We start from the raw sequence: 27940 nt of genomic DNA, 5'->3' as shown, positions 1-27940 counted from the left end.
CAATGTGCCTGCAGTGTGCACCACCTTCAAAATGCACTGTAGTTACTCACTTGAGTTACTCCATCTTCACCTCAAATGTGCAATCCCCACCACCAAGGACAAGAACATCATGCACAAGTACACCACAAACTGCAGTATCACTATACTATATTGACATGGTAATACACCACTGCTCCTTTATTGGTTATATATAATTTCCTAAATATACACTAGAGCTAACCATTAGCTTACCTGAACATTTTGGCTAGAATTTGTACTCATCTAAAAATATTTAGATATACCAATTACATAACCGGCTGAAAAGTATTGATATCTTCCACTTTCAGTCATACCTATTAAATGACCTGATAAAATAGTATTCACAACTTCCATTTTAAGAGGAAGAAAACTGATTATTTTCTCTATAAAATAACGGTAATAAGAGTGAAGCAGAATTACTTTACATTTCACCTGTATAATTTCTGGAAAAAGACACCACAGATGCAAAGAAATAACTTACACTTACATAATGCCACTCGAAACTACAATTCAAAGAAATATTTCTTAAGATAGTCACTTAACATGCTGGATGTTAGACAGTCATTCTGCTTGCAGATTTTTTATTGTTTATAAATATCTTCACTATGTTTTGTCATGTAATGTTATAGGCCTCTCCTTAAACTGTGGGATTCTTCTTTCCATTATTCCTCTTAAGATAAATAATCCTGGGCTACTATTCCAGGAAGTGTTTTAATTGCTTATCAAAAAACACATTTCAGCGAGGAGATAAATGACAAAATATCCAATAGTTTACGACAGAATCTCAATGAGAATGAAGTTCATTACACAATGAACTGCCATGTGAGTTTCAAACTGGGTTACCGACACAGATTGGGAGACTGCTTCACTGAGCATCTACACTCTGTCCGTGAGAACAAGCGGGATCACCAGTGGCCACCCATTTTAATTCTACTTCCCATTCCAATATATTCATCTATGGCCTCCTCTACTGTTGGGAGAAGGCCACACTTAGGTTGGAGGAAAAACACCTTATATTCTATTTGGGTAACCTCCAACCCGATGCCATGAACATGGATTTCTCAAACTTCCAATAATGCCCCCTCCCCCACCACTTCACCATTTCCCATCCCTTGTCCCTCTTTCATGTTACCTTCTTGCCCGCCCATCACCTCCCTCTGGTGCTCCCCCGCCTTTTCTTTCTTCCATCACCTTCTGTTTCTTTCACCAAACAACTTTCTAGCTCTTTGCTTCATCCCTCTCCCTCCAAGTTTTCAGCTATCGCCTGGCATTTCTCTCTGTCCTCCCCCCACCTTTCAAATCTACTCCTCAGCTTTTTTCCCTCCAGTCCTGCTGGAAGGTCTCGGCCTGAAACGGCGACTGTACTTTTTTCCATAGATGCTGCCTAACCTGCTGAGTTCTTCCAGCATTTTGTGTGCTGTTTCAGACTGAATTTCTAGTTCTATCTGAATAATTACTTTTGCACTGATTTCAATATAAGACATCAGTGTCCTAGTTATAGAAGTGATGCCACAAAAAGCTCCTGAGTTGAGTGGACGACTACCAACACATCTATAACAATCAAGTACTAAAAAAGACCTACTGTATTTGAACAAAACTGTTTGACTTGAAGCAGCATGTGCTTCAGGTCAAGCAGTGAAGAACATTTGTAAAATCCATACTTCAAAATAAAAGTATTGCACAAGTTTTCACACACAGCAAGAACATGGCTCACATGAAAGCCAGTTCTGATGAAATCAAAGGAATTCAAAATGCTACAGAAGGAAGACTACTACCCAGGAATATTTATGTGTGCAGCTTTTGAAGATAAAAAGATCAAATGTGGTTTATATCTGATTCCTTGAATTAATAAATCCACCATTAATTTTTCATGCATATGCAACTACACATGCAATTTTGTTGACTCTCTATATTAAACAGAATTAATCCAAGTTAAGGTGTGAAGATAATATCTCAGTGAAAGTGAAAGCAAAACAGTATTAAAAACTGCTGAGATATTTACAGAGAATTGAAATTGTGCTTTATTGTTGAAAATATTTCAAAATTTCACAAATCCCACAGGCTTTCAAAAACATGAATAAAAATCAGTTATGCAATTCTTAGGATCATAGCTCACATCAAAAATACCAACAATGAATTCCAAAACTATCTTGTTGAAATAAGAAACCAAATAACCCAAAAAATTTTCTAAATTGTAACCAAATCCTCAAAGAATGTTTAACTACAAAATTATCAGTTAAATTACTTAAGGATAGAGGAATTGAACAACCGAGAAATAATAGAAAATTTATTAACAGAATCAACTTCTGAAGAAACCCAAACTGGACAGTCTTCACGATTAATGTAGTATATCCAAAACGCAAGGTAGCGTAGGTTGACTGCCCAGTAGTAAAACCTAAAATTGGGTAGAGCTAATTGGGTAGGGCTAATCCCCTATTTTTGTTTTTTAGCTTTCTGAAGATGAACTCTGTTTAATCTGGGGGGGAGGGGGGAGGGGTTATTCTTCCATAACTAAGAAGATATAATCAAATCTAAAGAGTTGAAAAAGAATTTAGTAATAAAGACAGGTAGGGCTTGAAATAAGTATAAAAATCTTAGGCAAAATATTCATTTTAGTATAATTTTTTCACTCGTTAGTCTAATTTTTTTAAAACCTTCTTTGACTGATGTAGTTTTTAAAGAGTGGAATAGACTAGGTATTAAATGTTTTCAGGATCTGTTTGTTGGAGATAGTCTTTCCTCATTTGATCAACTATTAAATATAATCTTCGTAAAGCTCACTTTTTTAGATATTTACAAATTAGAGATTTCTTGCGTTCTCAACTTTATACATTTCCTAAATGTCCAGATAAGAATTTAATTGATACAATTTTCACTTTGAAACCTTTTCATAATGGATCTATTTCTAATATTTATAGTATGTTGTTGGCATTGAGAAACATTCCATTAAGACAAAATTAAAAACCTCTGGGAACATGACCTACAGATTTCATTTGATGAGGATACTTGGAATCAAACTTTTAAACTTGCTCACATCTCTTCGTTATGTGCACATCACTCTCTTTCACAATTTAAAGTGGTTCATAGAGCCTATATAACTAAAGATAAGCTTTCTCGTTTTTACTCAGATTTTTCTCCATACTGTAATAGGTGTAATGTCGAAGAGGCTTCTCTAATTCATATGTTTTGGTCCTGCCCACGGCTTGATGATCAATTTTGGAAAGAAGTATTTCAAACTTTCTCAGAGCTTTTTAAAGTAAACTTTAAACCCAACCCTCTGACTGCCTTGTTTGGCATTGTTGGAGAAAATGATTTTACTCTTAAGCCGAATGATTTGCACATCTTGGCTTTTATTTCTCTTTTAGCCAGAAGAGTTTTGGTGCTTAAATGGAAAGATGCCACTCCGCCTACTCATGCCAATTGGTTGATTGATGTTATGTCATGCTTAAATCTAGAGAAGATTAGGTGTTCTATTTCTATACCTTGACAAGATTTTTTCACATTATGGGGACCTTTTTGGAACTACTTTCACGATTTTCAATTTGGTCAGCAATAATGATGGCTATTACATGTTTGAATCTTTTTTTCCGTTTTAACCAAACAGCTGTTTTTTCCCTCTTTTTTTCCTGTTTTGTTATGAGGTTTTGATTTTGCTTTAGATTAGAATAAAATATACCTTTTCAATATTATGGTTAATTTACAATACATAGTTACGGGGCAATTCAATCGTGTTTCTGTTTCCATAGTATCATAATATATTTTGTATTCGTCTATGCAAGTAATAAAAATATTGAAAGAAATAAGAAATCAATTTATTACTTTACAGAATCAGAATCAAGTTTAATATCGCCAGCATATTGGTCTGTTCTTGATCAAAACTAATTTTATTACTGTTATTCAAATTTTCTTTTCTAGTTCCTCTCAGTTAAAAGTATTCCCCTTTCCAGCCTGAAATGAGGATCATTTATATTCCCAACGCCAGGACCTCAACTTTTAAACTCCTTAGTTTCTGTCAAAAGTTTCCTTCCAAAATCCAGAATTTTTTTCATAAAATTGACTACATCTAATTAACACCATTCTGAAATAGCTGGTCTTTCAACTTTGCTCCTCTAGCTTTCTGGTGAACATGCAAATAGATACAAATGTCATGGTTCAGACATTTGTTTTTTAGATTTATAGTGATGGTTTTGGGGACAGCACAGGGAGTTAGGAATCAGGTTAGGGTTTAGGGAAAGATGAAAGAGATAGAGGTCAGGGCAGGAGTTCGTGTCAAGTTGGCACCGAGCTGCCATGTCTGATGTTATGGCTTAGACTTAAGTTGTTTTTTTTAAGGTTCGTAAGGATAGCTTAGGGCTAGCTGGTGGCGCTGTGACATCAGCGCCAGCCTCCAGAGTGAAGGTTCCCGAGTTCGAACCCAGTTGGGCCACTCCCGGGAATGCTTTCCATCCGTGCCGGGTTGAGTGTTGAGCTCGCAACTCAGCCTTGTCAAAAAAAAGATTGCGCTGTGGGAAGGACATGGGGGACCACTCACGGAATCTTTCCTCCAAGACAACCACTTGAAAAGTGGTCGCAGAGGCTCTGGCAGAGTATGGCACACAAAAAAAAGGATGGTTTGGAGGCACTGTGGGGAGTTGAGGTCAACTCAGGGTTTAGGGACAGAAATGAGAGAGAATGAAGAGTTAGGAGCAGGAGCCAGTGTCAAAGCGCAGGTTGGAACACTCTGCAGTCAAAAGTCAACAATTGTGGAGGTTGGGTCAGCAGGCACTAAGACCAGAAATTCCCAGGTTGGCAAATTCTGAACCAGAGGTCCATGCAAGTCAGCAAATTGAGGCCCAAAGCACTCCATAAACAAAGGTCAGTGATCCCTGAGTTTGGGTCAGTCAAAGCCCAAAGGCCAAAGCTGTGATTGTAGAGTCCTGGGATCAATACCCAGAGGTTGAAGTCCAGATGGCAAAGCTGAAGGCTGGAGTCCAGACCTCAATATGTCTTGAGGTAGAACCTGAAGTGAGCGAGTATGGAGGTACGGACCCACAGTTAGCATGATTCCGGGCCAGGGAGTGGATGTCTTCAAGTCCAAGCAGTCGGAATCACAGACTGGAGGTTGGAGAACTGATGTCTGAGAGTCCAGGGCCAGGGATTGGAGGCCAGGGGAATAATGTCTGCAAGTCCGGGGCCAGGGATTGAAGGTTGGGAAACCAATGTCTGTTAGTCGGAAAGTCCAGATCAGGGACTGGAGGTCGGAGAACTGGCATCTGTGAGTATAGGGCCAGAGTCTAGAGGCTGGAACATTGATGTCTGAGAGACTGGGGCCTGAAACTAGAGGTTGGATGACCAATGTTTGTGAGTCTGAGAGTCCGTGGCCAGGAAATGGAGGCTGGAGGACCAATGTCTGAGAGTCCATGGCCAGGGACTGGAGGCCCGCAATCAGCCTGTCCTGCAGTTGGAAGCCCGTCTGTGTGTGTATGGGTGGTGGGTGGGGGAAAATGGGAAAGGGGCTTGTTTTGCTGCTGCTGAATATTGTGGGCAAGCTATGTTGATGCCAGAACGTGTGACGGTACCTGCAGACTGCCCCCCGCACATCCATGTGAATATTGGTTGTTAATGCAAACGACTCAATTTACCTTATGTTTTGATGTACACATGATAAATCAGAATCTAGTATTTTCTAACAAGTTTTATTTACTGATCATATAACCAGTAAATTCAAACCCAACGCACCAGTAATAGACTTGTTTATTATGGAGGTTACAACAAAACCACTACACTAGATTTACAGAGCTGTACAGGACAGGGTCTTTGGTCTATTATGCAAATACCAATTTGTGTCATCTGCATAAATCAGTCTATTTGCCTGCATTTGGTCTGTATCCTTACTATTTAAATGTCCGTCTAAATGTCTTTCAAACAGTCATTCCAGAACTTCCTCTGGCAAAGCATTCAAGCTATCAACCACATATTGAAGTGTACATAAAACAGATGTTTAAATGATAAAACACAATAGTTAGGGTATTCAACTCATTCTACCCTAATGTATTCTGAATTAGTTAAGAACAGATTAACTCAGTGAACTTTTGCTGATCATATATTTAGCAAAAGTAACAAAGGTCACAAGCCATCCATACAATCACGTAGCTTATTTCCCCATCCCTTATTTTAATTTATATATTTGTTGGTCAGATGATTATGTCCAGTAGATTAAAAAAATCTCAGGTATTTTCATCAGTGGAGTATCTACCTCTTCAGTAACAAAAATGTATTACAACTACAAATAAAAAAAATGATGCAGTATAATAATGTGCCTTGCCTATGGAGATGTATAATAAAAGCTAGCTGGGAAACAGAGGAAAATAATGAATGGAGGACCACTAGGGTAGGAAAGAAGGGTGACTCAAGATCTTATGGCTATCCAATTATTACCTACTGGGATTAGAACCATAGAACCATAGAAACTACAGCACAGAAACAGGCCCTTGGCCCTTCTTGGCTGTGCCGAACCATTTTCTGCCTAGTCCCACTGACCTGCACACGGACATTGTGTGACAAGTAATGGCAAATAGTACGAGTATATTTTCAGATCTACTTTAGACACCATACAAAGAAGCCCAAAACACGCACCAAACTGTTTGAATGGTACTGTTGTGATGGGACAAACATGACTGAAAAAGGAGGATCTCTGGGACAAAATATCATTCTGCTTCAATACCATAAACATCCCCCTCCTGCAGATAAACCATTTTTTATTAAAAGTAAGATTTGCTTACTAAGCAGTTAAGTTTTAAAGCCAGAACTATAAATGTTTCTTTCAATTTAGACCATTATATGACAACACCTTTACATTGATAAATACTGATGTTCAAAACTTCATTTAAAACTTCAGATGCACAAAGAACTTGAAGCAAATAAAAAGCATATTAGAAGCATATTCAAGTAAAAATAATTTTGTTTCTCTGACAATTCATACTCCTAGTTCAATGAAATTAAAAAGCAACTAAAAAGCCTTTCAAAACATTGATTTATTTTCATTTTTTGCTTATGCAGTTTGTGGGTCATTTTTCATCTGGTTCTCAATTGTTGCAGCAGCTACTCACATATATTGCTCTCAATTTTCCCATTTCAACCAGTTCAATTGCTGGCCTATGATTTACCATTGCTTTAATATGAAATTTTTTCATGACATGGGTAAGTATTTTCATGAACTGTGGCAACTCAATTGAAGTATGTGATTTGAAAGTGTACATTCTCTCTTCTGAAGTCTTATTTGACATGGAATGACTATTTCTTTGTGCATTTAAAAACATACACAGACATACCCAATGCACTCAAAATTCTGCTTTATATTCAAAGGATTTGCTACTGTTTTTTAAAAATATGTGGATCTATTCACAACTGTTACAACTGGCCAGGTGCAAACATTTATTCCCTATTCAAAGAAAACAAGACCTTGGAAAAGCATATTTCAACAAGCCAGAAAATCCACAAATATATCAAGAAAAATAAGCCAATTAACTTTGCTTGTGTCTCTTTAATAATTGGTAAAGAAAGCCAATATAGCTCAAACCACTACAGTTTACACTTAGAACATAGAACAGTAGAGCCAATCGGCCAACAACGTTGAGGTGAACCAGCTAAAAAGCAAATCAAAAAACACACAAACATTAACCTCTTCTACCCATATCCATCCATATTCCTCACATCCAGCTGCCTATCCAAATGTCCCTTAAAAGCCTCTAGCATATTTGCCTCTACCAGAATACCAGGCAGCGCATTCCAGACATCCACCACTCTGAGTAAAAAACTTGCCCCTCACATCTCCCCTGAACATACCCCCTCTCACCTTCAATTCATGCTCTCTGGTATTAAACATTTCAAACCCTGAGAAACAGATACTCTCTGCCCACTCTATCTATGCCTCTCAATCTTGTAAACTTCTATCACATCTCCCCTCAGTCCCCTGCAGAGAAAATAACCCAAGTTTATCCAGCCTCTCGTGATAGCACATGCCTTCTAAACTAGGCACCATCCTGGTAAATGTCTTCGGCACCCTCTCTAAACCCCCAACATCCTTCCTATAGTGGGGAAACCAGAACTGTATGCCATACTCCAGATGTGGCCTAACCAGTTTTATAAATTTGCAATATAAACTCCTGACTTTTGTCTTTTGGCACTGCCCCAACTAATAAAAGCATGCATTTCATAAGCTTTCTAAATCACCTTATCAACCACTTTCAAAGAGCTAAGAACTTGGATCCCAAGATCTGTCTGCTCAGCAGCACTGTTATGGATTTTGCCCTTAACAGTGTACCGTCACCTTGCATTTGCCCTACAGAGGTGCACATCTCACATTTATCTGGGTTAAACTCCATCTGCCATTTCTCAGCCCATATCTGTAACTGATCTATATTGTGCTGTATTCTTTGCCAGTTTTCTATACTGTCCACAACTTCACCAATCCTGGTATCGTCTGCAAATTTACTAACCCACCCATTTACATTTTCATCCAGGTCATTTATATACATTACAAATAGCAGAGGTTGCAGCAGATCTCTGCAGAACTCCACTAACTACAGACCTCCAGCTTGAGTAAATCCTTTTAACCACTACCCTCTGTCATTTATGCGCAAGCCAATTCTGAATCCAAACAGCCAATTCACTGCAGATCCCATGCATCTTAATCTTCTGGATTAGCCTCCCAAGGACTTTTTCAAAAGCCTTACTAAAATCCATGTAGACAACATCTACTGCCCTACCCTCATCAACTTTTCTCATCAAAAAACCAAAGTTGGTGAGGCACAACCTGCCACACACAAAGCCATGCAGGCTCTCCCTAATTAGGTCATAAGGTTTCAAAATGCTCATATATCCTATCCCTAAAAATTTTCTCCAGCTATTTTCCTACAGCTGATGTAAGACTTTCTGGTCTATAGTTCCCAGGATTTTCCCTTGTTCCCTTCTTAAATATAAGTACATTAGTCACTCGCCATTTCCCTGGGACCTCACCTGTGGCTAGAGATGACACAAAGATACTGGTCAAGGACCCAGTAATGTCTTGCCTCCTTCAATAACCTGGGGTAAATCCCATCAGGTCCTGGGGTCTTATTCACCTTAATACTCATTAGAAGGTCTAATACTTCCTCCTCCTTGACCTCTAAGTGCCTCAACATATTTATGCACAGCACCGATCTCCAGGTCTTCCATATCATTTTCCTTGGTAAATACTGAAGGAAAGTACTCATTAAGTATCTCACTCACATTCTCTGCATCCAAGCAAATGATCTGCTCTTTATCCTTGAGTGGTCCCACCTGCTCCCTGGTTATCCTCTTACTCTTGACGCACGTATAGAATGCCTTGAGATTCACCTAAATTCTACTTGCCAAGGACTTTTCATGGCCCACTCATGGCTTTCCCAATTCCCTTTAGTTCTTTGCTGGCCTCTTTCTACTCATGTGCTTGTCTGATCTGAACTTCTGAAGCTTTACAGTTGTCCCCCGCTTTTCGAACATTTGCTTTACGAAACCTCGCTGTTAGAAAAGACCTACATTAGTTACTTGTTTTCGCTAACAGAAGGTGTTTTCACTGTTACGAAAAAAAGGCAACACGCGCCCCGAGCAGCCAAGCTCCTCCCCCGGAACTGCATTCTAGCCAGCATTGCTTAAACACGTGCCTGTGAGCAGACGTTAGCAAGATGAGTTCTAAGGTATCGGAAAAGTTAAAGGAGCTCGTAAGGGTGAAAGCGTAAAACTAGACATAATTAAACGTTTCGATCGTGGTGAACAAAGTAAGGACAAAGTGAGTTTGGCTTGTGGAAGTTGACCAAGATGATGTTGAAGAGGTTTTGGCATCCCATGACCAAGAACTGATAGATGAAGAGCTGATGCAATTGGAAGAGGAAAGGATAACAATCGAAACCGAATGCAGTAGCGAACGGACTGAAAGTGAAGTCATCCAGGAACTGAACGTGAAGCAAGTGCATGAGATGATAGAAAAATGCACGAGGCTAAGCAGTCAGGAATACTGTCATTTTTCAAGCCTTCCACATCAGCCACAGCAGACGGCGAACCTGGACCTTCAACATTGAGGCAGGCAAGACATAGAAGATGATGACCTGCCTGCCCTGATGGAAACAGACGACGATGAGATGACACCCCAGTGTTCCACCACCCCAACCCCCAGGCCACGGAGAATGCAGCGGTAGCTGGGAAGCACCCAAGACAACTTTAAGAAAAAGGCCGAAATAAACAAGCTAATTGGTTAGGTGCCGCCCAGCACATAAATGTCGGCCCAGATCAGAGGCCATTGCCGATTGCGTCACCTCTGATCTGGGCCGACATTTATGTGCCGGGCAGCACCTAATTAATTAGCTTGTTTATTTCGGCTTTTTCCTTAAAGATGTGTTGGGTGCGTCCCGGCTACCACTGGACCGCTGCATTCTTTGCGGATTGGTATCAGTCGGCGGCCTGGAGGTTGGGGACCACTGCACCACCCCAACCTCCGACGACTCAGCCTAACACACCATCATCAGTGTGCTCAGCGCTGTCTTCCCAATTCCAGCAAGTGATACTACACTGTACATACATTATTCCTACTTTATAAAGGCTGTGTATTTTTGTGTGTTATTTGGTATGATTTGGCAGCTTCATAGCTTAAAGGTTACTGGAGAGAGTGTTTCTGCCGAGAGCGCTTGCATGAGATTTTCGCTAAGGAGAACAGTGCGGTAATGATTGCAGAAAAGTATTTCTACTTTATATAGGCTGTGTATTTATCATATCATTCCTGCTTTTACTATATGTTACTGTTATTTTAGGTTTTATGTGTAATTTGGTATGATTTGGTAGGTTATTTTTTGGGTCTGCGAACACTCACAAATTTTTTCCATATAAATAAATGGTAATCGCTTTTTCACTTTACGACATTCCGGCTTACAAACCGTTTCATTGAAACACTCTACCTACAGATGGCGGGGGAAACCTGTACATGCTTTTCCTTTTTCTTCTGGACTAAATTCATCACCTCTCTGGACTTGTGTTTAACATGGGAAATGTAAAAACAAACATCCAGAAAAGGAAAAACAATAACAAAAAAAAATCCAAAACTATACCAAGAAAAATGAATTCTTTTAACCTCCAATTTCATCATTGCCTCAATCATGGCATGGCATTTCATATACCAGAATTCTAAAAAGCATTCTTTAGAAAAGTACAAATCAAAACTAAATTTAGATGTAATTCACAGGCTTGTGGAAACAGTTTTTTTTCACTGAAGTGTGAAATCACACAAATCATTGAACTTCCTGGCAATATTTCTATAAAACTATTAGAAGTGATACACTTACAGTACAACAGGTAGACACCAATAAAAATTAAGAGACCCAGAAAAGAGGGATGGGGAGGGTAAAGAAAATCACCAAACATTCTCACATAGATGTTTAAAACAAATAATTTGGAAAAGAAGGGCCAGTAACAGGAAATGATCACAACTGGAGTCAAACAGCTGCAAGCCAAACCATAAGGAAAAACTGTGCAAGCTGTGACTGCTCCTTTGAGAAATGTCTTGCTGCTGTTTATGATATTTTAAAGGAGATTATACAGGAAAAACAAAACTAAATTTGGATGAACAAATTCAAAACGTTAACCACTGCACAAATTACTGCTGAAATTTAAATAATTCATTCAAATGAGCAATTTATATAACTACAAAAATGGCATGATCCTGAAATACATATGATTTTATTTTATTTGACCTTCTAGAAATCTATTTCTAGATTTTTAACAGATCAAAAGAGCACTTCCTTGTTCACAATCAAAAACAGAATTCCATAGTTTCATTCACAAACCAAGCTCAAGTGTTTTGTCTAAACCAGCTACTGCTTCTGTTGTTCTTTACAAACGAGAGGTACTTGACTGGTCAGATTTAGGTTGGCATTTGGTGTTTTAATACCAGGAAATAACTTGGATTCCCAAGGGCTACAGATGCTCAATTACTAAGTATATTCCAGATACTGTTTTCTTACATTCTTATTTGATTGCAATACCTATTTCATTTTATTTTTGGAAGCAAAGTCAAACTGTCATGTATGGACAACTATGGACAGTGATGAGAGATAAAGAAAGCATTTATTTTTTGCAACATTAACCATATCCTCAGAATACCCCAGCTGCTTCACAGCCCATACGATGCAGTCACTTTACAATTTAGGCAAGTTCAGCAATAGCATTAAATGCAGAAATCCAACGAGTAACAATGAGATGAACAGGCAGTTAACTTATTTGAGGCAAGAATTGAAATATTAATGCTGGCTAGAAACAAGGCAGTCAAAAACTTAAGATTACCTGCCTCTCTAAAAAGAACTTCCATACCAGAGAGCTGCAATTTAAAGATGCAGCTGATGCCTTTGCCATCTGTGAAAGGCACACTGCAGAATTTGTAGCTCCATAGGACAGAGCCAAAAGTTGGAACATTGTGTTTTTTTGTATAAAAGAGCCCATATTATAACCACTATTATTAGGGACCCCACCATCTAGGTTTGGCTTCTCACTGCTGCCATACAGGAGCCTCAAGATTCACACCACCAGGTTCAGGAACAGTTATTACCCCTCAACCATCAAGCTCCTGAACCAGAAGAGATAACTTCACTTGCCCCATCACCGAGTTGTTCCCACACAACCTATGGACTCACTTTCAAGGACTCTTATCTCATGTTCTTTATATTTCTATCTTTCTTTTAGATTGTTGTCTTTTGCACACTGGTTGTCTGCCCTGTTGGTGCAGTCTTTCATGGATTCTATTATAGTTATTAGATTTATTGAGTATGCCCACAAGAAAATGAATCTCAGGTTGTATATGGTGACATGTATTTTGATAATAAATGCACTTAAACTCTCAACTTTGACAAACTAATTGCCTTAGGAACTAACACCAGCCGTAGGTCAAGTTTGGCAATACAACCCACTGTAGTAAAAATTTTAAATTAGAAAGTGTATAAAAGGATCTGGGGGAAAAAACAATTGGGAGTGTTAATCCATGAAGAATATGCTTTGTTGGAGTTTTTAGGAATGGCAGATGTTATACCTCAAGGATCAGAACACATTCAATTTCAAATGGACAGAGGAAGCAACTATCAAAATGCACATTGATTGACCTTTATTAACCAAGGTACATAGGAAAAGGTACAAGCAAAGGTACAAGCAAAGGTACATCTCTTTGCCATAGAGGGAGTACAAAGAAGGTTCACCAGATTGATTCCTGGGATGGCAGGTCTTTCATATGAAGAAAGACTGGATGAACTGGGCTTGTACTCGTTGGAATTTAGAAGATTGAGGGGGGATCTGATTGAAACGTATAAGATCCTAAAGGGATTGGACAGGCTAGATGCGGGAAGATTGTTCCCGATGTTGGGGAGGTCTAGAACGAGGGGTCACAGTTTGAGGATAGAGGGGAAGCCTTTTAGGACCGAGGTTAGGAAAAACTTCTTCACACAGAGAGTGGTGAATCTGTGGAATTCTCTGCCACAGCAAACTGTTGAGGCCAGTTCATTAGCTATGTTTAAAAGGAAGTTAGATATGGCCCTTGTGGCTACAGGGGTCAGGGGGTATGGAGGGAAGGCTGGGTTCTGAGTTGGATGATCAGCCATGATCATAATAAATGGCGGTGCAGGCTCGAAGGGCCGAATGGCCTACTCCTGCACTTATTTTCTATGTTTCTATGTTTCTATACTATATAACCACAACAGCTGAAATACTACTACGTTGCTTGCACAAGTATTGATAAGATCTGAATGCAGACATATAGCACCATGAACACAGATATAAAGTGAGGTTTAGAATGAATAAATGTAATAACCTACATTTAAGAAATGAAAGTGAGGAACTGATATAAAGAAACTATGCTGAAGGGGCCCATGTAAATACAAGAACTCAAATTCAAAAAAGGAACAGCATTCATAAAGTGTTGTTGAAGAACACTGTGGCTTGAAATGCTTTTTCATAGTATTGTTAAAACAACCCTTGCAACTTCTGAAATAAAATTTAAAAATCTGGGGAAGACAACAGAGAAAACTGAAGAAAGTAGTTCTGAATTACCCTATTTCACTCCTGGTCTGTATTTGATCACATCTGCCTTGGTCAGTATCTGATTATAAAATATCATTGATTTAATCAATCACTCAGTGCAACCAACATCTCTTCAAAGGTTATTTGTGCTCGCAGACCAGCAAACCACATTTTCTCTCAATGCCTTTTATGCACGTTTTGAAAGGGAGAATAAAACTACACCTGTGTGGATCCTGCAGCATCTCTGCCTGAGAGGTCAATGTTGGAACATCTTTCAAAAGGATAATCCTCACAAGGTGCCACACCATTATGGCTTACCCGGTAAAGCACTGAAAACTTGTGCTAACCAAATGGGGGGAGTGTTCAAGGACATCTCCAATCTCTCACTGCTGTAGTCGGAGGTTCTCATCTGCTTCAAAAGGGCAACAATTGTACTACTGCCCAAGAGCAGTGTGAGCTACCTCAATGATGATTGCCTAGTTACATCGCCTGTGATGATGTGCTCTGAGAAGATAGTAATGGTTAGTCAATTCCTGTCAAAGTAAGGACATGAATTTGTTGCAATTTGCCTATTGCCACAATAGGGCTATAGCAGATACAATCTCACTTTTTCTCCACTTGGCCTTGGACCACCTGGACAATAGCAATACTTAAGTCAGGATGCTGTTTATTGATTACAGTTCAGCATTCGACACCATCATACTCTCAGTACTAATCAATAAGCTCCAAAAAGGTGGTTCTCCATACCTCCTTCTGCAACTGTATCCTAGGTTTCCTCATCCGAAGACTACAGTCAATATGGATCAGAAATAACATCTCCTCCTTGCTGATACTCAACACTGGTGCACATAAAGGATATGTTGTTAGCCCACAGCTCTACTCTCTCTACATCCTTGACTGTGTGGCTAGGCACAGCTCAAATGTCATAAATTTATTGATGACACAACTATTGCTGGCAGAATTTCAGACTGGTGACAAAGAGACGTACAGCAGTCAGAAACATCAGCTGATTGAGTGGCATCTCACCCGCAACCTTGCACCCAACATCAGTAAGACCAAGGAATTGATTGTGGACTTCAGGAAGGGGAAGTCAACGGAACACACACCAGCCCTTAGAGTGAACAACAGTGGAAAGAGTGAGCAGTTCTAGTTCCTGGGTGTCAACATCACTAAAGATCAATCCTCGGCGCAATATATCGATGTAGTTACAAAGAAGGCAAGACAGCAACTATATTTCATTAGGATTTTGATGAGACTCTATGTTACCAAAGACTTGAGCAAATTTCTGCAGGTGTACCGTGGAAAGCACATGGCCTCTTCTCTTGCCATCAAGGTGGTGGTTACAGGAGCCTCAACACTCAACGTCTTAAGAACAACTTCTTCCTCCCTATCAAATTTCCAAATGAACAATGAACCCATGTATACCTCTTTTTTTTCCTCTTTTTGTGCTACTTAATTTCTAAAAGTATATATTCTTACTGTAATTTATTGTTTTCTTATTATGTATCACTGTACTGCTGCCACAAAACAACATTTAATGACATTTGCCAGCGTTATTAAACAGGATTCTGATGATCATTTGTATTAACATTACTACCATCTTTCCCTGCAGGGATGAAACATTTTAGGAACAAGGCCCCTTTTATCTCTTTTTCACCTTGTAGTTAATAATTAGCATTCCCACCCGAAGCCAAAAAGTTATGAAGTCATTCCTATTGATTTTCATCTGTATTGTCATTGATTTAACCTTCAGATTGCTATAGTCCTACAGTTCTCAGTGAGGAATATCACCTTCAAGAGAACAATCCAGCAGACTCCTCATTTACTATAATTTGCTCGACAATCCAGTCTGACTGAAGTCCCACAAAAATTCCACAATCCCACAGTACTCCCTTTTGATACTTGGCAAGTATGGCGCTAATTGTTCTGTCCTACTATAGAAGTAATTAGGCAAATGGATGGAGGAATCAAGATTATTCTTCTCTCGCTGGGGACATCATGAATCCTCTAAATCAGTGGCTCCCAACCTTTCTTATGCCACGGACCAATACCATTAAGCAAGGAGTCTGTGGACCCGAGGTTGGAAACCCCTGCTCTAAATGCTGAGCGAGGCTGTCTCTATCTTTAGCCCAAACTGTATTCATAAATTGCTGTTGCATAACCTTAGCAGGCTGAGCTACTTGGCACTGCACAAGTTCAACCTGTTTTAATGATGAAACTGCTAAAGCCACAGTATGGAGACAAAAGGTTACAAGACAAGATGGGTTATTTCAAATAGTTCTTCCTTAAAACCTCTCTAAGCATCCTATCTCTTACACTAAACTTAACCCCTCTAGATTTTAGATAGATCTGCCATGGCAATAGCTTCCCTACTATATAACCTATGTACACCCATCATAATTTTGTATACATCTCTGAGGTCTCCCTTCAGTTTCTTCCAAACTCAATCTCTTTTCATAACTGTAATGCTTCAGCAAGCAACATCCTGGTGAATCTCCCATGTCCTCTACTCTGATCATCTCCATGTAACATGACAACTGAAAATGGACAAAGCTTATGGTGTGCAGTTGAACAACATGGCAGTCACTACCTTTGATTCGGCCTACAACAATGGTGTCATCAACAAACTTGAATATGACATTGGAGCTGTGCTTAGCCACACAGTTGTAAATGTAAAGTGAGTACAGCAAGGGACTAAGTACACAGCCTTGTGGTGCACCTGAGCTGATGGAGAATGTGGAGTTGTTATAGATAATAGCTGCAGGAGTAGGCCATTCAGCCCTTCGAGCCAGCACAGCCATTCATTGTGATCATGGCTGATCATCCACAATCAGTATCCAGTTCCTGCCTTATCCCCATAACCTTTGATTAGTCATAGTCATACTTTATTGATCCCAGGGGAAATTGGTTTTCATTATCTTTAAGAGTATCCATCTCTTTCTTGAAAGCATACAGAGATTGGCCTCCACAGCCTTCTGGGGCAGAGCATTCCATATATCCATCACTCTCTGGGTGAAAAAGTTTTTCCTCAACTCTGTTCTAAATGGCCTACCCCTTATTCTTAAACTATGGCCTCTGGTTCCGGACTCGCCCATCAGCGGGAACATGCTTCCTACCTCCAGCGTGTCCAATCCCTTAATAATCTTATATGTTTCAATAAGATCCCCTCTCAGTCTTTTAAATTCCAAAGCATACAAGCTCAGTCGCTCCAATCTTTCGATATATGACAGTCCCGCCATCCCGGGAATTAACCTTGTGAACCTACGTTGCACTCCCTCAATAGCAAGAATGTCCTTCCTCAAATTTGGAGACCAAAACTGCACACAGTACTCCAGGTGTGGTCTCACCAGGGCCCTGTACAGCTGCAGAAGGACTTCTTTGCTCTTATACTCAATTCCCCTTGTTATGTTGCCAATCTGAACTGACTGGGATCTGCAAGTAAGGAAATTGAGGATCCAATTGCACAAGAAAGTACCGAGGCCAAGGTCTTGAAGCTTATTGAGGGGATGGTGGTATTGAATGTCAAGCTGTAGTTAATAAACAGCATCCTGATGTATGCATTTTTGCTGTCCAGAATTTCCAGTGTTGAGTGAAGAGCCAGTGAGATGGCATCTGCTGTGGACTTGTTGTGCCAGTAGGGAAACTAAAGCAGATCCAAGTTGCTTCTCAGGCAGGAGTTGTTAGGTTTCATCACCAACCTCTCAGAGCACTTCATCACTGTGGATACAAGTGCTAATGGATGATAGTCACTGAGGCAGATTACCATGTTATTCTTAGGGAGTCACTGATATAATTGGGCAGCTCCAGATTGCCAAAGATATCAGTAAACACTCAAACCAATTGAACAGCACAGGTCTTTAGTACTTGGTGTGTACCCCATCTGGACTGAATGCCTCCCGTGGGTTCACCCCCCCCCACCCCTGAAAGATGCATGCTCGTCAGCCTTAGAGACTGAAATCACAGGATCATTGGGGACTGTGGGAGGTCATGATGATTCCTCCTTGTTTTGACCGTCAAAGCGAGCATAAAAGGCATTGATCTCATCTGGAAGCGAAGCCTTGTTGTCACCTTTGTCACTTGATTTTACTTTAAAAGGTAAAAGCATTCAGGCCTTGACACAATTGTCGAGCATCCTTTCTTGATTCAAGTTTGGTCTGGAATTGCCAGTTTGCCCATGAGATGGCTTTCCGGAGATCGTACCTGGACTTCTTGTAATTTCCTTGGTCTTCCACTTAAAGGTGCCGTACCAGCTTGCTTGAGTTAAGCCTGCCAAGTCCTAGAGAAGACTATGAAAATTGTAGTTCATTAATTCCATTTAAGAGTACATTGCTTAAAGGGAAATTACATGCTGCTAATTTTAGTGAGGGTAATTCAAAAGAAGAATTGTTCATCACCTACAGAATGTCACCTTGGTTCACTGGTGCCATTTTGCTTGTGACTATGCCCCAAATTCCAGAACAGCTTGATTGTCTTTGATGGAAAGTCAAGACACTCAACACATCTCTTTTTAAAAAAACAATTTTTAAATAGCTTAGATACTTCAGGAATACGTAAGCATTAAAATTGCCTAAGATCATTTTAAAAAAATCTATATCTGTTAAAATCTAATCTGCAAGAAACCAGAAACCTAGTTAAACTGGCAGTATCACCCATCACAAAAGCAGTATGATTCCTGGAAGAATGCCAGATATTTGTTGCAAAAGAGCAACAGATATTTACTCAAATCAGAGATCCTTGCTGACACTTCATTCCCGTCTCGGCAACTCGGAGACAAACAGAATGATTTTGTGATTTTTTTAGTTACATTTTGCACACTCCAACAGCAATCTGTAATTATTACGCTGGACTGCAAGATGTGGTTAATTAACTTTGAGCAAAATAATTCACACTTTGCTTAAAAGTTAGACTGCATAACGTGTTGATGGAAGGATCAAACTGAAGTGATGACATAGCACTACTTGCAATTATTAATGGAAAACCCAATTTCTTAAATTGCACACTTGAAACTCAAAACTGCTATTTGAAGCATAAATTCCCATGAGTTCATTGACTAAACTCCACTGATGTTATTGTTTAGTAATATCTATCTTTCAATCTAACAAGTCATGGACCAGTAACAGGCATATTAAAAGCAGCTGCTTCTATTGAAAAGCTTGATAAAGAAATCTTTTCATCTGAAAATTGCACCAAAGTCCAAATGGAATAAAAGTACACTGCCTTTTAAGATCAAGATTAAAACAATTTGCATTTATGTGGAAAATTGACCACAGAAAATACATTGCAAACAAAAATAACACCGAGTTATAGCAGCAAAATTTATCAAATAGTTCAACTACTAGCTAAAAGCAGAAAGAAAAGTTCAAATGAAATTGAGGAAAACCACCTGCATTTGCCCAATCCAGATATTTGACAGGGTGGAAAAATCACACCATCTAGCTAACAACTAATATGGATGCTGATAATTGGATGAAATGCAGAATAATGTTTTAAAATGATGTTATATCCATCCTGGAGGCATTTCTATTGCCAGCTACTCGTTGAGTCACCTGTCAGTTATCTGCTCCAAAGGTGACAAGTATTAACATTTCCTGAATTTCTCCTCATGACTGAAGTTATCTGTCCTTGCCAGAATAATTTTATCCTCTTTTAGTCCATTTAAAAGTTCTTTACTTGCTTCCTGAGGTGTAGCAATCATGTGTCAGCTGAAGCAACTGTTGGTGATTCAAAAATATATTTTGCTAGGACTTTACATTCAATGGCTCCGCTTATAAACTCACAGATTTTTCTTAACTTATTTCAACACAAAGTTTTCTATGGCTTTACTGATTTCAACACTATTATGAAATACCACTTTTCATATTGTTATACATGTTAATTAATTGGTTTACACATCTGCATGTCAATTAGTTTTACACATCTGGAGTGATTAAAGATTGCTTACCCATTGAACATACAGGGGCAGCACGGTAGCGTAGTGGTTAGAACAACGCTTTACAGTACCAGCGACCAGGGTTCAATTCACACCACTGCCTGTAAGCAGATTGTACGTTCTCCTTCTGACCATGCAAGTTTTCTCCCGTCTCCTCCTACAGTCCAAAGACATACCCTTTGGTAGGTTAACTGTCCCTGTGGTTAAGTTGGGAGGCATGGCTGGAAGGGCCAGAAGGGTCTATTCCGCACTGTATCTCAATATAGGCTGTACATATAGAATCATCTTATCAAATATATTTATTTAAAAGATATTCAGTAACTGGGGTTTTTTTTAATGTGAATTCCTGCCACATAAATAATTCACTTCAGCTTAAATTTGGTATACCTAGTTATACATATTATAGATCTGAATTGCTGACGTAGTTTGCCTATCTGCTCTGACAGACTTGGTTCACTTCTGCATTGTTGCTTCACAGCAAAGCTGCAAGACCAACCAGACAACTCATTAGCATTTAAACAGCACCACAGACAGGGACTGCTTTCCCTGAGCGAAGGAGACAGACGGGCAGAGGTTTTTAAGTCATGAGGGGAATAGATAAAGTAGATGATCACAGCCTTTTCCTCAGTGTTTTACCTTATTTTTCTAAAATGAAATAACTTTCTCTGCCCTCTTAATCATACACCAGGCAGACAGCTTCACAATCTTAGAGCATCATCTCACAATGTTTGTCAAGCTATGCATTAACAAGTAACCCAGAGCAGGAGGCAGCAACAAGCTCTAACTTTCTTCCATTTCCTAATCATTGTTCAGCACCTCTCAGCAGCACAGCAATGACATCCAGGGCTGGGAAGCTGGAGTTACTAATTCACACTCTTATCGTTTGAAACAATACAGTTTGCTTACCTCATGCACACCGTTTCAGTAGTCAACTTAAACCTGCCAAGTACGTACTAAGCGAGGTCACTAATGGCACTGGCGCACAACTATAAATATCTACTGGATACCGCCCATGCCTCAAACTTGTACTAACCTTTCGTGGTTGGTCTGCGAGGTGCAGCAGAGCACAACCAGCATCTGTGCCAACATCCACACAATGGCTCACGTTCTCAGATGACCTTTCACACTATTTCCATATGTCTCTGATTAAGGAAACAGTTGAAATGATTTCCCTTAAAATTCAAAACAGTATTGTAGATTTACATGTACATTGAAATATACAGTGAAGTGCAGTGTTTGTGTCAAATCAAGTCGAGGATTGTGCCCTCAGCATGCCCACAATGCACTAACACTAACTCTATGTCTTTGGGATGTGGGAGGAAACTGAAGAACCAGAAGAAAACCCACGTGGTCACGGGGAGAATGCACAGCTCCTTACGGACAGCAGGAGTCAGACTCTGACAATAAGGCAAAGCAGAAGAATTAGGTCATTCGGCCCACCGAGTCTGCTCTGCCAATCTACCATGGTTGATTTATTACCCCCCACCTTCTCCCTGCAACCTTTGATACCTTTACTAATCAAGAACCCATCAACCTCCACTTTAAATGTACTCCATGACTCAGCCTCCATAGCCATCTATGGCAATGAATTCTACAGATTTACCAGCCTCTGGCTAAAGAAATTTCTCATCTCTCTTCTAAGGTGACGTCCTCATATTCTGAGGCTGTGTCCTCTGGCTCTAGATTCCCCCACTATCGGAAACATCCTCTCCACATCCACTCTACCTAGACCTTTCAGTAAGTTTCAATGAGATCACCCTGCATTCTTCTAAACTCCAGCAAGTACGAGCCTGGAGCCATCAAAAGCTCCTTATGTTAACCTTTTCATTCTAGAGATCATTCTCTGGGCCCTCTCTAATGCCAGCACATCCTTTCTCAGATAAGGAGCCCAAATCTGCTCACAACACCAAGTTCAATCTGACCAATACCTTAAAAAACCTCAGCATTATATCCTTACTTTAGTATTCTAATCCTCTCAAAATACTAACATTGCATCTGCCTTCCTTACTATTGACTCAACTTGCAAAGTAAGCTTTAGGGAATCCTACACTAGGACTCCTAAATCCTTTTGCAACTCTGATTTCTGAATTTACATCCCACTTAGAAGATCCTATATCTTTTCTCCTACTGCCAAAGCGCATGAGCATACACTCTCCACCACTGTATTCCAACTGTCACTTCTTTGCCCATTTTCCTAATCTGTCCAAGTCCTTCTGCAGACTCCCTGCTTCCTTGACACAACCTGCCCTTCCACCTACCTTTGTATCATCTGCAAACTTGGCCACAAAACCATCAATTCTTTCATCCAAATCACTGATATATTATGTAAAAAGCATTCCCAACACCAACTCCTTCAGAACACCACTCCACACTGGCAGCCAATCCAAAAAGGCACCCGTTATTCCCACTCTTTGCCTCCTGCCAGTCAGCCAATGCTCTATCCAGGCAAGTATCTTTTCTGTAAAATCATGGGCTCATAACTTGTTTAGCAGCATCACGCTTTATTTATTTATTGAGACATAGTGTGGAATGGGCCCTTCTGGCCTTTTGAGAAGCGCCACCCAGCAATCCCCCGATTTAATCCCAATCTAATCACGGGACAATTTACAGCAACAAATTAACCTACCAACTTGCACACCTTTGGACTGTGGAAGCAAACCAGAGCATCGAGAGGAAACTCACCCATCCAGGCAGATCCAGGAATTGAACCTGCATTGCCTGCACTGAAAAGTGTCGTGCTAACCACTACGCTACCGTGTCGCCCCTGGTCGCCTCGCTCATGTGCGGCACCTTGTCAAAAGCCTTCTTAAGATCTAAGTAAACAACATCCACTGATTCTTCTTGGTCTACCCTGCCAATTATTTTCTCAAAGAATTCCAACAGTTTTGTCAGGCAAGATTTCTCCTTAAGGAAACTATGCTGACTTTGGCCTTCATGTGCTTTCAAGTACTTCAAAACCTAACACTGTAATAGTGTTACACAACTGCTACGGTACCGTGTCCACCCATTTTTATGAAGATTAACAACTCGATGCCAATGAACAGTGCAGCCCTGAAAATACCAGCTTTGAAAGATATGAAGCTGAGGGGCTGGATAGAAAGTGTATTCAGCCCCTCATCTCTGCACCTTATGCAAATAGCACCAAGTTCAACTGCAGAACAAGGACAGCCATGCCAACATCTGAGCTCTCGCTCCTTCCATACTACTGTACAAGAGAACACATCAGAATTCCTGAAAGTGCTGGCACAGAGTCGACAGTTACAGAACTGACAGTTAGCCAATGTGCTGTAGTGGGTAGACTGGTTTGATTCAGTTTTCCAAAAATTAAATAGTCTCCACGATGCTTCCATCTAACAACACAGCCAACAAATAACAGAATATATGCTGGCATTACAGTTGTTTAGAGCCAGATGAACTATTTTTATTTGCAAAAGAAAAATAGTTATACATTTTATTAGCTGCTTGTTAGAATAAAGTTAATACGCAGAAGCATGCAACACAAGTTCCCATCTGATCCTTGCTGAGTCTCAAGAGTTATTAAGTGGTCCTAATTATCTTTCTCCCCATCTGCTTTAATTCTGCACTGCAAAAAGAGACTAAATTCACTTTTGAATGTTACTATTGAATTGACTTTGTCTTTTTCCAAACATTGTTTTCTAATTCATAACGACTACTTATACTGTACTCCATAGAATTTCAGTAGATGTTTTTATTGATTTTTTTTAACCTGCCATCCTATATATTTCTTTTTGAAAATGTTCTGTTTGCAGAATCGGTTTAGCCTCATCTACTTTATGAAAATCATCCGATTTTTAAAAATATCAACCAGCCGTTAATCTCCTTGCTTCAAGAAGGCCACACCCCACAGCCTCAGTTTTTTGCGACCCCTGCACTGTACTGCTTAAACTACCTCCGTATTCCTTCCTAAATCTAGTTATAAAAGTCGTAAAAATAATATTCCAACATTTTATAAATGTTGCTAGAAAAGGCAAATAGTTATTTATTTAGAGATTATAATATTGCTCCTTTCATTATTCTAGAAGTCTAATGTTGTTACACGGTTGTTTAACAAGGATATATAAACCTTGTGGATATGCTTTATATCCAATTAAGTAGTTAAAATAATTTTTTCGGAAAGGAAGTCATAAAATCGTACGATACAGAAGGACAAGGAGACAATGTAGATCCGAACATTCAAACGTTGTAGATTTAGGACTGGATTCAACGATTCAAAAGCTGTCCCGTAACTTGAGAAGACGAAATGCGCAGGCTTGAAATTAATGATCTTATGATGGAAACCCCATTCACTCCAGATGTCCAGCAGCATTTACACCACGCCTTAATCTGCAATTTGATTTCATTGAAACAAAGAAAATAAACTCAACATTTGAAATGATCTGAAAAAGACATTTTCAGAAGGAAATCTATTCCATGAGATGCACTAAAGTATTATTTCTTCAAAAACACTGCTCGGTTTTTTGCTTTTTGAAAAGCATTGCTAATTCATAATTACGACCTTGCCAGCGACGTATATTAACTCCTTGCCACCTAACCGAAGAGAGCTGGTGTGGATGATCAACGGGCAATAACTTTTAGCGCAATAGCTAACAGCAGAAGGTTACCAGTGACAACCATCGCCGGTTGTGTCCCTGTGTAAGGGAACGACCGGGCTCAGCCTTTGACCTTTGGATACAGGCAAGCGTGTCGGTCACATTACCTGCTGATGTAGTCGGCGATGCCGAGCTTCTTGGGCTTGGCTCCCTCACCGTTGGGTAGTGCTGGTGGTGGCAGGTCGATCCCGTCCGCCAGCTGCTCGGGTGCGCTCTGCCTTCGACTCACTTCCAAGGAGTTCCTGGAGTTCAGACTAACGTCCGTCAACTCCAGCGTCTTGTTGCCAACGGGCCTGGGGCTATCAGGCGTTTCTCGATCCGGGCTGGCGGTATCCTCGCTGCTAGTGTCTTCGGTCCTGAGCTCCGAGCGAGGTGCAGCGCCAGGCCGTTTCCCCGGTTCATCGGGCCCGGCTGTGGAGGTAGAAGTGGTCGGAGTGTTAGTGTTAGGTTCCCTCGGGGAGGACGAGGAGGAGAGCGACGAGGTGGTGGAGGAGGAGGAGGAGGAGGAGGCAGAGCCACCGGTCCGAGGCCGCGACAGCCCCGGCGAGTCGGCAGGAGTGAGTTGGAGCCCGGTGTCCCGCGGCTTAGCCGCCGTCGCCACCTCCTCTCCCATTGAGCAGCAGCCGTTGATGATGTCCCCTAAAGCGGAGTCGGTGTGCGTGTGGAAGCGTGTCGCCGCTCTGGACGCGGCGGGGTCTCGCAGGCAGCTCTCATGGTGACTCTGGCGATAGATCATGCCCGACATCAAGCGGCCGCTCCGCCCGTACCGCGACGCGACGGCCTCGGCTACAGCCGGGTCCCGCCGCCCGTGCGCACCGGAACTGCCGCCGCGCTCGCAGGAAGCGGAGAAGCGGGCAGCGGCTGGCGAACCGCGCATGACAGTCGGAGGGTCAGGTGACCCTGCCCGTGTCGGTGGTGGGACAGGGTCGGTGTCGCCCGTCGTTAGGGTTTGGTCTGTTTCTTGGATGTTGCCGTCTTTAATGGTCACAATTAACAGTTTTAGGTATCTGAGATGATTTACCTTGAGCACCTATAATTACTTCTCAAATCTGATTTGTTGTAATTTATAGAAAAACACGCTTGGTTAATTTTGGCTTAGTTAATGATATATTTTATGGATCTGCAAGACTGTCCGCTTAGACTAGGTCTAATCCGTCCGGTTCCTTCACAGCCAAACGGAGCAAGGCACTCTGTAGGACCTGATGCCTGTCTTTCGGGAATTCCAGACATTACTGAATACATTTCTGCCATTGGTAGGACATCGTCCCAGTCATGAATTCAACAGCACTGTCATCGTGCCTGACATATCTATACAAGCAAGGTTATCAAGATCTTGGGGAAAGGTTTCTTAGTAGGGTTGAGTGTAACTGAATTTCAGAGTAGCACAGACACTTGTGAGAGCTTGTACTTGCGGTTTTGCGATCACAGATGGGAATGAAGACATCCCTGTGGGAGAGTGGCCTGTAGAGATATTACTTCTGCAAAAAAATAAAATGCTGATTAAAGGGTGTCTTCCTGGAAAGCTCGTGCAGAGAAGTTGTTACCACTCTTATGTTGAACGTTACTCTCTTCCAGACACGTTAGATCAAATGAAAATGGAATCGTTGATCTTACATAATTATTTTCAGGCCGCTGATTTTTGAGGGAAGACCTGCAGAAACTGCTTGGAGATGTTTTGACTGAGATCTCAGTTTGGGTCAGTCAGCTAGATATTTTTATGTGATTTTTATGAGAGGGACACAAGTGCAATATCACACAGATGCCTGTATTGTTATTAAAGTCAAGGTGACTCCCCGCCCCCTCAGAAAACTTGACAGGAACTTTGAAGACTGCCTTTGGAGAGTTACATTGTAAAAATCATGGTAGTTGTTTTAGAAGTGCATAGGAAGGCAGGAAACCTCTGCCGAGCATACTTTTTGTGCCAGGTTTGAGATCATGAACTGCAAGTATCAATCTTTCTCATTAAGCCAAAAGCTATGCTGGTGTACTGAAAACAATAATGAACTTCATGATTGCTCTGAAAGCACTGGAAAGATATAATCACTATCTCTGCAAATGATAAATGAACTTATGTTAGTGTCCTCTTCCAAGCCTACATTCCTAGTACTAAGGACCTAAGTTAGACGGTGGGTTACGTGTGTGCCTGGCATGGCACTTCTAAACAGACAAACTATTCTGAGCTTTGTCATAGAAAGAGGTTATTCAGGTGAACAAAGAAAAAGATTTAAAGACGTGCAACATCTCTGTTACTTCCTCAGAATCCTTGGACCATGTTTGCTCAAAGTGAAGAAGGGGCATTCAAGATTGCATTGAGAGCTTTGTCTGTGGGTTGACAGGACATGAGTGTAAATGGTAGTAGGACTCCTTCTCACAAAATACCTTCAACCTTCTGCCCCATCTGTGCCGCAGACCTGGCATTGGTCTCATTGGTGACCTCAGAACCCACACAACCAGCATAGAAATAAGTCATTAAAGTTAAAAAGAACTGTTTAAGAAAATGTAACGTGACACTTTCTTGCTCAGTGCTGCATTGCAGAGATCTGAGTAAAGCTCAAACAGGAAAGGGGAAACCTGTTTTAATACATATCATTTCTGCATTTAATGGAAAACCATTCAAGAATACAGACATTCTTAGAAGCTACTAAATGCCCTTTCAGCATGTCCCTAGCAACTTCCCACCATGAGAACATTTTGCACAGGGGGCTTGCCTCCTTTGCACACTATTCTTAGGGAACGTGCACAGATACATCAGAATGGATTACCCATCAATTCTCCCAGTAATATAACGACTACAGGTTCTGGTTGCGACCCTTCAAGGACTGCCTTCTGAGTTCAGAAAACTGGGGAGACATTCCTTGATGCTGCCTCTTTCTTCAAAAGTCTTTCCCCAGTTAAGTCTTTATTTCTAATCTATTGAAGTGAACTTTTTTGTGCATTCTGCATTTCTGGCCATTGACTTTTTCCAGGGGAGCCTGTTGAAACCACTTGAAGATCTGATGGCTAGGATCACAGGTTGAATCAGAACTGAACTTTTCTTATAAATGGAGTGGAAACATGAAATATGTCTGTTATTTCAAATTAATATACAGTTCAAGTCTTCTGCGGTACTGAAAGCTGATTTTACTGTGAATGAACAGCTTTGGTTGTATTAACATCAACAAGGTAAAATACTGATCTATTGATGCCACCTGGACACCATGAGTGTCAGAAAGCCAACAAAGTTGAAAGTAAGTTAATTAACATTACAAGTACATTATTATCACCATATACAACCCTGAGATTCATTTTCTTGCAGGCATACTCAGTAAATCAAAGAACCATAATAGAATCAATGAAA

At 40.5% G+C, this 27940-nt stretch overlaps 1 protein-coding gene across 3 annotated transcripts in view; it reads right to left on the bottom strand.

Moving 5' to 3' along the window:
• The window catches only part of tbc1d12b (TBC1 domain family, member 12b), a 108623-nt gene extending 82569 nt beyond the window's left edge, over positions 1-26054 (bottom strand). Inside the window, exon 1 of one of the 3 annotated variants that reach the window (XM_063071687.1) lies at positions 24711-26054. In XM_063071687.1, the coding sequence (XP_062927757.1) occupies positions 24711-25480 (770 nt within the window). In that variant the 5' untranslated portion in view covers positions 25481-26054. Of the gene's footprint in view, positions 1-18264; positions 18516-24710 lie in introns of those variants that run through there. The other 2 variants (XM_063071689.1, XM_063071690.1) reach the window with 2 other exon arrangements.
• Between the last annotated feature and the right edge of the window lie 1886 nt (positions 26055-27940).

Source organism: Mobula hypostoma, chromosome 19 (assembly GCF_963921235.1).
Source record: "Mobula hypostoma chromosome 19, sMobHyp1.1, whole genome shotgun sequence".
Lineage (NCBI taxonomy): Eukaryota > Metazoa > Chordata > Chondrichthyes > Myliobatiformes > Myliobatidae > Mobula > Mobula hypostoma.
Note: the sequence above shows the minus strand (reverse complement) of the source record. Positions and strands in the feature narration are given on the sequence as shown.